The 15,788-nt window shown below is 44.6% G+C and overlaps 1 protein-coding gene across 1 annotated transcript in view; it reads right to left on the bottom strand.

Annotated features, from left to right (window-relative positions):
* Positions 1-15,788, bottom strand: part of CDH23 (cadherin related 23) — a 1,761,581-nt gene that overhangs the window by 172,735 nt on the left and 1,573,058 nt on the right. Inside the window, exon 37 of the mRNA XM_073574902.1 lies at positions 14,023-14,244. Coding sequence (XP_073431003.1) covers positions 14,023-14,244 — 222 coding nt within the window. The remainder of the gene's footprint in view (positions 1-14,022; positions 14,245-15,788) is intronic.

Here is a 15,788-nt window from a genome sequence, read left to right as displayed (position 1 = left end):
GCATATGGTAATAATCTATGGAGCATCTTATGGGGCTGCATATGGGGCATAATCTATGGAGCATCTTATGGGGCAGTAGATGGGGTATAATCTATGGAGCATCTTATGGGGAAGCAGATAGGGGCATAATCTATGGAGCATCTTATGGGTCAGCATATGGGGGCAAAATCTATGGAGAATCTTATGGGGCAGTAGATGGGGCATAATCTATGGAGCATCTTATGGGGCAGTAAATGGGGCATAATCTATGGAGCATCTTATGGGGCTGCATATGGGGCATAATCTATGGAGCATCTTATGGGGCAGTAGATGGGGCATAATCTATGGAGCATCTTATGGGGCAGTATATGGGGCATAATCTATGGAGCATCTTATGGGGAAGCATATAGGGGCATAATCTATGGAGCATCTTATGGGGCAGCTTATGGGGGCATAATCTATGGAGAATCTTATGGGGGCATAATCTTTGGATCATCTTATGGGGCATAAACTATGCAGCATCTTATGGAGCATCTTTTGGGGGCATAATCTATGGAGCATCTTATGGGGCATAATCTATGGAGCATTTTATGTGGCTGCATATGGGACGTAATCTATGGAGCATCTTATGCGGCAGTATATGGGGGAATAATCTATGGAGCATCTTATGGGGCTGTATATGGGGGCATAATCTATAGAGCATCTTATGTGGCAGTATATGGAGGCATAATCTGTGGAGAATCTTATGGAGCAGCATATCGGGGCATAATCTATAGAGCATCTTATGGGGCATAAACTCTGCAGCATCTTATGGGGGCATAATCTATGGGGCATCTTATGGGGCATAAACTATGGAACATTTTATGGGGCAGCATATGGGGCATAATCTATGGAACATCTTATAGGGCCATTATTAACCTTTGTGCAGCATTATATGGGGTGTATTTTATATGGAGCATCTTATGGGGCCATCATGAACTGTATGGAACATTATATGGGGCTCCTGATTGAATATGGATATTCAAAAACATTTAACCTACTGATGTCTCGATTAATTTTACTTTTATTGGTATCTATTTTTATTTTTGAAATTTGCCAGTAGCTGCTGCATTTCCCACCCTAGGCTTATGCGTGAGCTATTAGGTTTTCCCAGTTTTTTGTGGCAAAATTAGGGGGGTCGGCTTATACTCGGGTCGGCTTATACACAAGTATATATGGTAACTGAAAAAATGAGTGGGGGCTCCCGGAATTTTTATAATCAGCAGAGGGAAAGCTGATGGCTGGGGGCTGATGTTAAAATTCTGGGAAAAAGACAATATTCATAAATTTTCGGAGGCTTTTGATACCAGCTCACAACTGTATTCATAGTCTTTCCTTGTTATTTAGGTGGGGGACCGCCTCAAAAAAGTGTGTGGGGATTCCATGTGTTTTTGATATCCAGCCAGGCAAAACTCACAACTGTGAGCTGCAACCTTCAACTGAATAGAGGGGTCTCCATGCCGTATTTTTTAATTATTTAGTAAATAATTTAAAAAATGGCATGGGTTGCTCATTTTTTACAAAATGCCAAGCTAAAGCTGAAAGCTAAGAGCTGGTATTCTCAGGCTGGTAAGGGACCATGGATATTGGACCCCCAGTCAAAAAATAGCAGCCTGCAGCCACCCCAGGAAAGGTGCATCTGTTAGATGTGCCATTTCTGGTGCTTTGCCCTACTCTTCCCATTTGCTCTGTGATAGTGGCAAGTGGAGCTCATATTTGTGGGGTTGATGACACCTCTGTATTGTCTGGTGACATCAAGCCTACGGCTTAGTATTGGAGAGGTGTCTATATGATGCCTATACAGTATGAATCCTATAGTTATATTGTAAATAAACACACACCCAGAAAAAAATCCTTAAATTGAAAGAATGACATAGACTCCTTTAATGAATCTAAATTAAACCATACTTATATCATCGCTCAGTCCACAGAAGCCATGGTCTCCTGAAATAAAACAAAAATTGTATCCATTGTTCTGCCCCATGCTGCAATCCATGTCTATGGATAAACAATTTTCAACCGGGACGGCACCAAGATGAGACCATTCAGGCTGACAAACACTGAGAAATGAAACTGCTGCAAGTGCAGCATCAGTGACTAGCCGTGACATCAAAGTTTCTGCAGGTCACTGAGGCTGTGTTCCCAGCTGGTCACCGCAATCCAGGGGCCCGGCTGAGAACACAGCCTCAGTGATCAGCGGAAACTTCGATGATGTCACCACTAGTCACTGATGATGCATTCGCATCTTGACACCGTCCAGATTCAAAATTGTTTATTCATAGACATGGATTACAGCGTGGGACAGAACGACGGACAGGTGAGGGATGAGGATGTTTTTTATTTTGTTTATTACAGGAGACTATGGTTTTAATGGAATGGGTAATGACATGAGTATGGTTTAATTTAGATTCATTAAAGGAGTCTGTGTCATTCTTTCAATTAAAGGACTTTATTCTGGGTGTGTGTTTATTTACAATATAACTATATAATTAATAATGTATAGGTATCTTATAGAGACCTCTCCATTACTAAGCTATGGGCTTGATGTCATTTGAAAACACAAAAGTGACATCAACACCACAAATATGAACTCCACTTTCCATGCCACAGTGCAAGTGGGAAGAGCCGGGCAAAGTGCCAGAATAGGCACATTTAATTGATGTGCCTTTTATAGGGTGGCTGCCGGCTGCTATTTTTAGGATGGGGGCAATATCCATGGCCTCTTACCAGCCTGAGAATACCTGCCCCCAGCTGTTAGCTTCAGCTTGTCTGGTTGTTAAAAATGGGAAGACCCCACGCCATTGTTTTAAATTATTTATTTGATGACCAGCCTTGCTAACACTGACAGCTGAGGGTTGCAGCCCACAACTGTCAATTTTTTTTAAATTATTTATTTATAGCACAATTGATGCGTCAATTGATGCCACATTTCCTGGTGACTTCCCCTAATTTTAGCTGTTTTGGCAGCTTTTTGGCCCCCCTGAAGGTGTTGTCTATGCATTTGATTTTTCCTCCCATTGAAGACAATGGGTTCGGGTATGTTTGTCGAACCGTTGAGTGAACATGTTCGTCGAACATCGGGACATTCTCTAGTACTGACCTCTAGGGATGAGCGAGTAGTGAAGTATTCGGACTCGATATACTCGTACCGAGTATACCGTAATACTCAGGTATTCGGTACGATTAGCGAGTCCAATGATAGTCAATGGAAAATGCGAGTATTTGTCTGCTGGACCCTACAAAGCGGTCTGGGGGCTGAGGAAAAGGCTAAAAAATGTGTAAATGTTAAAAAAAATGTATGCTGTAATCAAATGTATATAACATGGGGGCACCTGGTCAGGGGCTGCACGAGTGGTTTACACCACTGCTTCACTAGAATGTACAAACACTATTTGAAGTCCTGCGTTTTTTTCCCGGCAGAGCGGGACTCGTACACCACTTACACAGTGCCATTGATATATCAGAAGTGCCGTAAGAGCGAGTGATGATGGAGGCAATCTTCTGACAGCTAAGTGTGTAAGTGGTGTAAGGAGAGCAATCTGCCCTAGGGGCTGTGTGATGGTTAATGCAGGGAGAAGCCACCCATCATCACCATCATCACAAGGGATTCACAATTATAAAGCTTGGACTACTGTCCTTGTTGTGCCACTGCCCAATGTGTAGGCTTAGACATAGTGTCTTCAAAACATTAGCCCTAGGGGCTGTATCATGGTTGATGAAGGAAGCAAGGCAGGTCTGAAGGGCCAAACAATTATGATGAAGCTAGGACTACCAGCATAGAGGTTGCAGTGCCCAGTGTCCAGATATAGCCATAGTGTGTCCAAAAATTAGCCCAAGAGGCATGATACCATGGTTGATGAAGGAAGAAGGGTCTCACTCTCATCACAAGTGCCTCTGATGGGAAATATTAATTAACGTAACATTGTTTTTAGCTTTTTGACCATGAAATATATGTGTCAGAAGCAGGATTTGAAAACATGTGTAAGAAGAAGAAAAGGGGCTTGTATGGGAAGGGATTGACGTGATCACCAATTTAAAAAAAATAACGTTTTGGGTGACTTTAGGTTGTGATACTGTCATCTGGAGGGCTTAAATACTGTTGCAAAATCCAGTCCTTGTTAAATTGTATCAGAGTCAGCCTGTCTGCATTCTCTGTAGTCAACCGTGTGTGTGTATCTGTGATGATTGCCCCAGCGGCACTGAAAACACGCTCTGAGATCACACTAGCAGCAGGGCAGGCCAGCACCTCCAAGGCATAGAAGGAGAGGTCGGGCCAACTATGCAGCTTGGATATCCAGTAATTAAATGGTACAGAAGCATCAGGAAGGACACAGGTATGGTCACTTAGATAGTCGTTGACTATCTTGTTCAACTTCTCCCTCCTTGACATTGGTACTGTTCCAGCTAGTTCTTGGTGATGAGCCAGTTTATTGAAGATGGCCCAGTTTGTGGACATTTTACCACCACATCTTTTGGACCTGCTTGGCGTATCTCTCCCCATTAATGCATGCTGTTGCGCAGAGCTGGTATCTCTGCTAGCAGTGGTGTCTGAGGGTGCTGTTGCCATCAAATGATCGACAACGGCCTTCTTGAAGGATTCCATTGTGAAACCCCTTGGTGACTGCAACAGTAGCGAAGGAAATTTTTCTTTGTACCATGGGTCTAGAAAGATGGCCAACCAGTATAGGTTGCTATTGAAAATGTGGATTACCCGAGGGTCTTGGCACAGACAGTCAGATATGAAGTGTGCCATGTGTGCCAGGCTGCAAAAAGGCAAATGTTCTGTGACCCCTGAAGGAGGAACAATACCCATCCTCTCCTCACACTGATTCTCCTACTCCACCACCTCCTCTCCAGTCCACCCATGCTGGACAGGCATGAAGCTGGGGTTGGGATTCCCCTCTGTAGCATGAGGTGTCCCCTCGGTACCACTGAAAAAGAAGTCCTCTCCCTCCTCGTTTTCATCATCATCTTCTTCCCACAATGTTACCTGATAATATTGGTTGGGCTGGGTAGGATCACCCATTGTGAAATCTTGCTCCATGCCCAGCTGCTGGGCATGCAAAGATTCCATTTTTTGATTCTGCGGCGATTTTTTCAGCAGACATAGCATAGGGATGGTTACGCTGATAATAGCCTGATCACCACTCACAAGCTTGGTGCATTACTCAAAGTTATCAAGCACCTCACAAATATTAGCGATCCACACCCAATCGAGAGTTGTTATGTGTCTTGGCTGAGTCTCAGTGTGATGGGCATGTTTAAACTGGTATTCAGCAAGTGCCCTCTGCTGCTCACTTACCCTTGCCAACATATGATATGTTGAGTTCCACCGTGTTGGCAGGTCACAAATGAGTCTGTGGTTTGGCAAATTAAATTGCTTTTGAAGTGCTGCAAGACCTGCAACAGCGGTTGAGGAATGGCGGAAATGGGCGCAAATACGGCGCACCTTCTCAAGTAGGTACGGCAAGTCAGAGTTTGTTTTTAGAAATTTCTTCATCACTAGGTTCAGCACGTGAGCCATACATGGCACGTGTACCAGCTACCTGAGCTTTAAAGCCGCCACCAGGTTACGCCCATTGTTGCAGACAACCAGACCAGGTTGGAGTTGCAGTGGGGAAAGCCACTTATCGGTCTGTTGTTTTAGTCCTTGCCACAGCTCTGCTGCAGTGTGTGGTGTTTCACCTAAGCAGATCAGCTTCAGCAGAGCGTTTTGCCGCTTTGCCGATGCGCTGCTGCACAGCTCCCAACTTGGGAGAGATGTGGAGGGTAATTCAGCATAGGATGATGAGGTGGAGGAGGAGGAGGAAGAGGGGAGACTGGACGATGAGGCGGAAACCCTGATTGAGGTTGGGCCCGCTATTTGTAGCTTGGGTAGGATATGTGTTGATGGTCCAGTTTGAGACTTTTTCCCACCCTCTACCAGGTTGAGCCAGTGTGCGGTGACAGAGATGTATCATCCCTGGCCACAAGTACTTGTCCACGTGTCCGTTGTAAGATGGACCTTCCCAGTAACGGCGTTGGTGAGAGCACACTTTAGATTGGTTAAGACGTGCTGGTGTAACGCGGGGACAGCACACCGGGAAAAATAGTGCCGGCTGGGAACCGAGTATCGTGGGGCAGCCACAGCCAAAAGATCACGGAAAGACTGTGTCCCCACAAGCCTAAATGGCAACATCTGCACGACTAGCAACTTGGCAATGTGCGCATTCAGTATTTGTGCTTGTGGGTGCGTGGCTTGGTATTTATGCCTCCTTTCATACACCTGGGGCACGGACAATTGGACGCTTTCCTGGGACAAACAAGTGGATGAGCATGTTGTGGCCTGTGTCTGTGCAACCACAGCTTGTGAGCAAGAGATATGATGATCACCTGCTTCCTGCCCAGCAGATTGGAAAGGACGTATTACAGGCGACATGACAGTGGTTTGACCCGCAGTCACAGACACTGATTTGTTACCCTGTTGTTCAGCCCATCGACTAGGGTGCTTGGCTGCCATGTGTTTCCGCATAATGGTGTTGCTATGGTTGCCTTTGCCCTGGCCTCTGCTCAGCTTCCTATGGCAGATGCTACAGATGACAACATTTGGTTCAGAAGTGACTTGGGGCACAGAGGGATTGCTCTTGGAAACAGTTGACACAGTTCGCACTCTGCTCAGACCAGTAGCCCTTGGTGCCTTTGTTGGTGCTACGTATCCACCTTCTTCCTCTGTGCTGCTGTGCTGGCTATGCGTGCCAACGGTCTAGGTCAGATCGGTGGTCTCATCATCGACCACCTCGTCGTTCATGTCATCCTCCTTCTGTGTTGATATTGGCGACTGGCCAGATGGCAACTGTGTGTCATCACCATCAGCCTCCACCTCTTCATCCAGTATATCACGTGGATGAAAGTGTCTTTCTTCTGGCTGTGGGGTTTCAAATATTTGGCCATCATCAACAGACGATACAACCTCACGTTCCTCTTCAATGTTGTGTGGTGAGAGGCCAGAGGCAACAAAAGGAAATGGCTCAAACAGATCTTTGGAGTGACCAAGGATGGGGTCAAATGTTTCCTGTGACTCCTGACCAGGTGATGAACTAGGAACAGGTTGAGAATAGGATGACCCAGCGTTCTCTGTATGGACAGTAGACTGTTTTGTCATGGACGATTGGGTGCTGCTAGAACATTTCGTTGAGGCCTTATCAGCCATCCAAGACAGTATCTGCTCTTGTTCTTCTGGCTTCCAGACCCGCTTATGTTCCAGACCAGGAAATTTCACCAGGAACCTAGACACATCAACCTTTTCGATCTCCCAGACTCTGTGCTTGGTTGGGCACCAACGACCCCACGTCCACGTCCCTGTCCCTTCACAACAGCCTTTTTAGGAATTTTGGATTTTACTGCCATAGTTGCAGATGTTCAGATGCAGATATTGGGGGAAAAAGGAGCAGTTAGTGCTTTGTGGAAGGTAGCACTACAGCCTAGTGCTGCTTTGTGTTTTACAAACAGCACCGCAGCAGCACAAAAATATTGCCCTGAGGTTTAAGGTGAGATTATGCACACCAGTAACCACACAAGACAGCGGTGCTGCCACTAAAAAATTGCCCTGAGGTTTAAGGCAAGATTACACACTCCAGTCACCACACAAGACAGCGGTGCTTGCTGCGTGTCCGTTGTACAGTACCGTGCGTGCGTCCTATTCGCTGTGAACACAGCACCGCAACAGCACAAAAAATTGCCCTGCAGGGGTAAATGAGACCCCCAAAATAGCTGGCAAAACCGTCACTACTCAGTCCCTGACCTTATACTTTCAGCTCTGAAAAGAGCTTTTGGGTTTTACAGAGGAGTTATTATGGATGATTTGCAGAAACAAACACAACTCTCCCTAGCAGCTGCTCACACTCTCCCTACACTAGCTGCGTTCTGCATGCAATGTGCAGAAAATGGCGGCGGCAGGCTTAGAGCCAGGCTATGATGACTCATAGGTTATGATGACGCTGGGCAGCCAACCAATCAGAGTATTGCCGCCCACAACCAAGAAGGCTGCGGCATTACTGTGATTGGCAAGTGCTAGGCGGGAGATCTGAGTAATGTGAGGAGAGTAGTGAAATACTCGCTATGTTCCGAGTACCGCAAGTACCGCATTACTCGCCGAGTACCGAATACCCATGATTATGCTCGCTCATCCCTACTGACCTCATTTCAATTGAAAATATTTAGAGGGCTGAAATCTGCTATTGAGAAAAAGAAGTTTACAAATATTCAAGAGTTTGAGGGAATTACAATGGATGAACAGATGAAACTACCAGAAGACAGATTCAAGACCTTCAAAGATGGCTACAAAAATTGTTTAATCATGGACTTTGACAATGTTTGTTTGACAAAATATAAGGGAATGGTGCTTTTAATCATATCCATGCCATATACTGTATAGTAAAATAGGAGGAATTCATTGATTTGTACAACAATCTTAATCCTGAGTTTGCTGTAGTAAGTAGAGCTGAATTCATTAAAAGTGTATTCTTAAGTTGTCTCTTGATCAGTGACGCGCAATGCAGTCTCCTAACTTCCTTATTGCTGTTAGGACTTTATTTACATTTAGAGGTAACAGTGCAATTGAACAAGTACACAGTTCAGGAAAGTGAGAGTCATGATTAGGAGAACTGCTCTAGAAACTGCTGATGTGTGGGGCCATGGGGACCAGGGGATTGTAGACTGAAAAGAACATCTAGGCCAGGAGCTGAAAGGGAGGGAGAGGCAGGTTAGCAGCTAACTGCAGTATGTAAACCAATGGGTGGTAGAGAGGTGACTGGAATCTTAGGAGTTAACTCTTCTCATGGAATGTAACTACTGTGCACACTTGCTGAAGCTCTGGTGCCTGAACTCCTTGGAGACAAAGCAGTATGCTATGCAAAATAAAAGCTATCACAGCAGGAGAATGAAAGCAGATAGAAAAAAGCAACTCAGCTGCAAACTTAATAATGTTCATGCTAACTAACTAAAACAATTTAATAACATAAGAATACCCCTTTAAAAGGGGTGTGAATTTGGCATATCTTTTGGCTTCCCATGCTGGCATCAGAAAATGTAATAATTCTGCTACAATTTAATGTAAAGTGCTGTGGAATATGTTGGAGTAATAGAAAAAAAATATTATTAATTCATGATAATTTTGTTCCATAAATGATAGAGAATCTGTATGACTGCAAGAGGGTCATGTCCATTCCGCCATGCGAGTCTAAGGCTGGTTTCACATTTGCGTTTTTTTTCGCGGTAATTTAGCGCTAAATAGCGCATGCGTTTTTTTTCCCTATACTTTGCATGGGATGCGCTTATGTGCGCATACACATGCGTTTGTACGCGTTTTACCGCGCATGCGTTTTTTTGCGGTACGCGCTCGGGCGCACAAAATGCAACTTGTTGCATTTTTTGTGCGTCCGATTTGCCTCAAAAAAACGCATGCGCGTGCAATGCGTTTTTTTACAGCAAGACACCCATTATAAGTCTATGGTGAGCATATGTGCGCATTGGCATGCTTATGTATGCGTTTTTTTGCACATGCGTTTTTTTTTTTACCATTAGTTTAGACAATGGAATTTAGGGGTTTGGGTAAAGTTAGGGTTAGTTAAGGGGGTTTAGGGTTAGGGTTAGGGTCAGGGTTAGGGTTAAGTATGGTTTGGTTAAGGGTTAGGGTCAGGGTTAGGGTTAGGGTTAGGGTCAGGGTTAGGGTCAGGGTTAGGGTTAAGTATGGTTTGGTTAAGGGTTAGGGTCAGGGTTAGGGTTAGGGTTAGGGTTAGGGTCAGGGTTAGGGTCAGGGTTAGGGTTAAGTATGGTTTGGTTAAGGGTTAGGGTCAGGGTTAGGGTTAGGGTTAGGGTCAGGGTTAGGGTCAGGGTTAGGGTTAGGGTTAGGGTCAGGGTTAGGGTTAGGGTTAAGGTTAAGTATGGTTTGGTTAAGGGTTAGGGTCAGGGTTAGGGTTAAGTATGGTTTGGTTAAGGGTTAGGGTTAGGGTTAGGGTCAGGGTTAGGGTTAGGGTTAGGGTCAGGGTTAGGGTTAGGGTTAAGGTTAAGTATGGTTTGGTTAAGGGTTAGGGTCAGGGTTAGGGTTAGGGTCAGGGTTAGGGTTAAGGTTAAGTATGGTTTGGTTAAGGGTTAGGGTCAGGGTTAGGGTTAGGGTTAGGGTCAGGGTTAGGGTCAGGGTTAGGGTTAAGTATGGTTTGGTTAAGGGTTAGGGTTAGGGTTAGGGTCAGGGTTAGGGTCAGGGTTAGGGTTAAGTATGGTTTGGTTAAGGGTTAGGGTTAGGGTTAGGGTCAGGGTTAGGGTTAGGGTTAGGGTCAGGGTTAGGGTTAGTAAAGTCATGGTTTGGGTTAGTGTGAGTGGCCACCTAATGTTGGAAAAAAACGCAAACGCGGTAAAAACGCACTAAAAACGCATACAAACGCTTAAAAACGCTGCGTTTTTTTCATGCATGCTCATAAAAATGCTTGAAAAAAACGCAGCAGTTGTATGCTTTTGTATGCGTTTTTCAATGCGTTTTTTTGCGGGAAAAACGCGCTGCAAAAAAAAGCAAGTGTGAAACAGGCCTAAACTCTTGAAATTGTAGGCGGAGGTGATAAAAAAAACTAAAGCTCAAAAAATGATTGAGCACAAAATGTTGCACAAAATTTTCCTCTTTTTAATAACAGAAAAGTAGAAAATGCTTGGTGAATCAGCCACTATGTTTCTTTGTTTCTTTTTTTAAGGATCGTACTAACATTCTTGTTGAATGGCATTATTAGACGTAATGGGCCTTAAAGTATAGTGGTCAATGCGTCTAACAACAGTTTGTTGAAACTAAAATGCCCTAATATTGAACTTTTAGAATTTGTGCTTTTTAGATAAATGTTTTTAGTTCACACTTATATTTTTAAAGAAAAAAAACATTGTTCTCTTTTGAAATAACAACGGAAGTCAAAACAGGAAGCAAGTGCAAGCAAAACCACAGCTACTACAAGCTCCTCATGCTTACGAAAGACGATCTCTGTACGTGAGAAGTCACAGGTTGCGTGATGTACTTATGATCATATTTAAAATACAGTATAGGCGCGTCCCTAAATTAAAATCACTATTTCTGTCCTTTTCCACCTTCTCTTTGCTGAATTTTTTCACTTTAATTAAAGGGAGTCAGTCATTGCCAAATTGTAAATAATCCCCTTAAGCCCCCGTCACACATAACGATGTCCCAGCGATCCCACCAACTATCCGACATGGATGGGATCGCTGGGACATCGTTAGGCTGATTGCTGGTGAGCTGTCACATAGACAGCCCCAGCGATCTGGACCAGCAACGCTGGATGCTGGTTTCTAATGTAAATGTCGGGTATCCAGTAGCTGCAGCTCCTGGATACCCGCTGTTTACCTTGGAAACCAGCGTACATGCTGGTTTCCAAGGTAAACATCGGGTATCTAGGAGCTGCGCAACTCCTGGATACCAGCTGTTTACCTTGGAAACCAATGTGTAGGCCGGTTTCCAAGGTAAACAGCGGGTATCCAGGAGCCGCGGCTCCTGGATACCCGACGTTTACATTAGAAACCAGCGTCCAGCGTCGCTGATCGCTGGCTCCTGCTGCCACACACAGCGATGCGTGCTGGGCAGAGGGAGACCAGCGATGGAAAAACGGCCCAGGCCGCTCGAGCACGATCAGCGATAACCGGCAGGGGGGCCGGTCGTTGATCCCCGTCACACACAGCGATCTAGGGAACTAACCCTATAAAAATCATACCTGCTGTGTATATTTTACTCGTTAGTTAACATAAAAAAAGATTTATTTTGTATACAAATATGAGGCTTTGGAGCACAACCCCTCAATTTGCATACTGAGCAATTTGTCACATCTTCATTGACAGCGCTCACAGGAGTGCTGCCTGAACTCAATCAGCAACTATACACTTCTGCATGGGCACTACAGGTGCCCAGATACGCTCAAATAGTGTCATGGTGGGCTATTTCCAGTTTTCGGCCATCACTTGATACTGCACGCCATAGAGGAGCCAACAATGAGAGCCAGTAATAAGACTAAAAGAGTGTGGCGTGTGGCTGCAGAGTTCACTGTCAATCAAGATATGAGAGCACTCATTCTGCAAACTGAGGGGGGCAAAATGGTGCACCTGTAAGGGATGTTTCGGGACAGTGTAAACATCCCTTGTTACAATATATTGTATATTATTATTATTATTATTATTATTATTATTATTATTATACATTTATATAGCACCATTTATTCCATGGTGCTTTACATGTGAATATGTGCATTGCTGCTGTGTATTTACTAAATTATGCTTTGTACATTCACTGTTAAGTAGGGAGAGTGTAGTGCCCAACCTCGGCCACTAGATGGAGGCACAGAGACCACAGTTCTGTACATAGTATAGTAGGCATAAGGGAACCAGTATGTAGAGAGCTAAACATAGGAGGGGCACGGTGGGATAAGTTAGGAACGACGTCATGATAGGAGTCAGTCGGGGCAAGGGTGCCCATTAGCTCAGGAGGGCTGGCTAGCCCTGGGCAACACAGTGTCACGTAACATTCAGCTCAAGCCAAAAGCCCAGCATATAATATTCGTGACCAGGACTGTTATAGAGGGATCTACAGCAGTAGTACTGGCAGTGCAGAATACGTGGGTCTGCAGTTGTTAGTGAAGACTAAGCAGTATGGGCCCATCACTTAACATGTGGTAGCTTATCTCGTGGGCTGAAGTCCTCAGAGCCAGCACAAAACGGCTGAGGGAATACCCAACTGGAGGAGGCTTGGCACTGAAGATGCTGTGGGACCGTTCGGCATGGTCCGCACGGGAAGCGGGCTTAGTGACAGAGAAGGAAGGAAAGGGACAGAAGAGGAGTTGTATGTTGTGAACCCTGTTGACGATGATGCTGGAATGAATATGAATATGCTGTGTACAAGTCTCAGTAAAGTTCCTCCGTTTAAAGTTGAACTGGACTGTGACTTCGTTATTTCTAAAGTGGGTCCTGAAGTCCTCCAGAAATGTACAGAGGACCTTGATGGAGCTGTGAAAGGTGCTGCAGGTATGCCGAGTGTTGGGCAGCATGTTTATGTGACAGGAGGCCAGGGCACACTGTTGCAGGTGTTAGTGGCCATGACTACAGCCCTGTCCATCCCTCACACAACCTTGCATACCAAGGGTGCAAGAAAGCTGCCCCAATTTACATACTCCATGAAGTAAACCTTTTTTTATTCCAACTAAATCCCTAAAATCTACACTTCAGTTTAGATTTGCATAAGGGCTAAGGGCCCCGTCACACATAGCGTTCTTGCTAGCGAGATCGCTGCTGAGTCACAAGTCTTGTGACACAACAGCGATCTCACCAGCGAGATCGCTGTGTGTGACAGCGATCAGCGACCGGCCCCCCTGCCGGTATCGCTGATCACTGTAGGAAACCGCTGGACATTTCTTTTGTCACTGGTCTCCCGCTGGCCAGCACGCATCCCTGCGTGTGACGGGTGGGAGACCAGCGATCTGCTGGTAACTAACGTACACATCGGGTATCCAAGGGACGTGCGTCCCTTAGATACCCGATGTGTACGTTAGTTACCAGCTCCCTGCATCAGCGCGCTGGTAACTAACGAACACAGCGACGACGCACGCTCGGCGTCGCTGTGCTGATCGCTGGTGAAGCTGTCTGTGTGACAGCTCACCAGCGATCACATAGCAACTCACCAGCGATCCTGACACGTTGATATCGTTGTCAGGATCACTGGTGAGTCGTTATTTGTGACTCCAGCTTTAGTCAATCAACAAACTTGAATCAGTGGCTTAGTTAATGTTTTGGGTGTGAAAGGCTCCCTTCAAGCAGTGTATGCATCTTATAAAACATCACAACACTTTTACTACACATTATAAAATAAATAAAAGTTGCAGGAAGGTGCAATAAGGTGGGGGAAGGTGGAGCTTTATTTTAGATAAAATAATGTCAAACATTGCTCATTTAAAATATTATATTATGCAAAGATATTTACTATTTAAATCTTACCGTAGAATTATTTATAGTAAATGTGTTCTGGAGGTTTCCACTTATTATTGAGTAGGTAACAGTACCATTGAGGCCTTCATCATGATCCACAGCCGTAGTTGTGATTATGACCGAGTTAAGAGTCATTGGACCTTCATCCAAGGTTATTTCATACAGCATTCTTTCAAACAGGGGAGCATTGTCATTTTCATCTAAGATGGTCACATAAACCACTGTTGTTGCCTGCAAAAAGAAAATCAAAGCCTGTAGACTAGGTCTTTTTATGGTTTTACATTGTATTTATCAAAATAAAAAAGACGTAACAAAATTCATAATGCCACATACAAAACCTGTTTCTGTTTTACCTTTACACCTTACAGAGTTGTGGTTAAAGGGGGTATCCGGGACTTTACAAAAAACAAAAAATATACCTAAGTACTAACAGGCAGGTAACTGCAACTTACCTGCCTGTTGTGCCCAACGGCGTTCAGCTGCCTCTGCTGATGCGGCAGGGCAGGACTTCCAAAGTAATTTTGACTGACAGCTGACTCCCCTAATTAGGCAGCAGGGATCTGGCTATCAATCAGAATGACCTTGGAAGTCCTGTCCATCGGCAGAGTGGACCAGTAAAGAAGCCTCCACTTTGTAGTCGTGACGTCAGCAGAGGCTTCTAAATCTTCGGCAGGTGACCCCCTCTGTGTAGAGGAAGACCAGCTCCTTGCACAATAGGCAGGTAAGCTGCAATTACATGCCTGTAAGTGCTTAGGTACATTTTTTGTTTTTGTATAGTTCTGGATACCTTTAAGGAGCACCTCTTTAAAAGTATAATGAATGAATATAATTTTCTATATTCACTTGCATTTAAGTAATATTACAGGGATGGCATATGTATGAAAGTTTGCATTACTTCAATTAAGTTTTAATTTGGGTTTGAAAAAATAAAATAGGTGTTACACACATCTCGCTGCTCCAGTGCTGGGTATTGCTTCCTTCCTCTATGGCCAGCTCTTTCTAGTCCACGTCAAGCTATTATAGTAACTCAGAAAGCACCACTGATGTCAACAGACATGGCCTTTTATTTTAAGGTCAGCTCAGATGGGTGAATGCACCTGAATATTCGATGATATAGCACTCTGCTACCACATGCTTTCCTGTAGTCAATCTACACTTCTTACTTGGTTCTACTCAAACCAAGTGGCCGATTATCTGTTCAGCTGCTCCACACTGCTATCCATCAACCAACTATTATTACCAAGCTCAGTCCTGCTAATCTTGGTGCATCCTCACTATCAGATTTCCTATCAAAAAACCTGATAGCAAACTGGTGTCTTCTATTCCTGCTGCTGCCACATACTCAACCTCTGCTGTTCAGGTCTTCTTCCACACTCATGCAGTAATGTTCAAAATTGCCTATAAATCTCTACTGTTCCTGTGCTGTCAACAGATTTGGTTTTGCTTGCATCCAGTTCTTCCAACTTACTTTTTATCTGCCATTCTGCATTTTCAACTCTACTCATCCTTAATATTCCTTGTGCCATTTGGAAAGTCGATCATCACCTCCAGTCTGTTTTGCTCACACTAAACTATGGCTTAAAAAAATCCACAGCACCATGTGAGCCTATATCAGTACACTTAGAGTATGTTTCCACATTCAGTATTTGCTGCAGATTGGATGCTGTGTACAGCTGCATCATTCAATCCGCAGCAGCCAGATGTTACAGCATAGTGGAGGGGATTTTGTGAAATCCCATCTACACTATGCGTTCAAAGACGCTGGTGGCAGACCT

The sequence above is a fragment of the Dendrobates tinctorius genome, unplaced genomic scaffold (assembly GCF_039654945.1).
Source record: "Dendrobates tinctorius isolate UK_male_01 unplaced genomic scaffold, ASM3965494v1 ptg000040l, whole genome shotgun sequence".
Taxonomy (NCBI): Eukaryota; Metazoa; Chordata; class Amphibia; order Anura; family Dendrobatidae; genus Dendrobates; species Dendrobates tinctorius.
The sequence above is the reverse complement of the archived record's forward strand: the minus strand, read 5'-3'. Positions and strand labels throughout refer to the sequence as shown.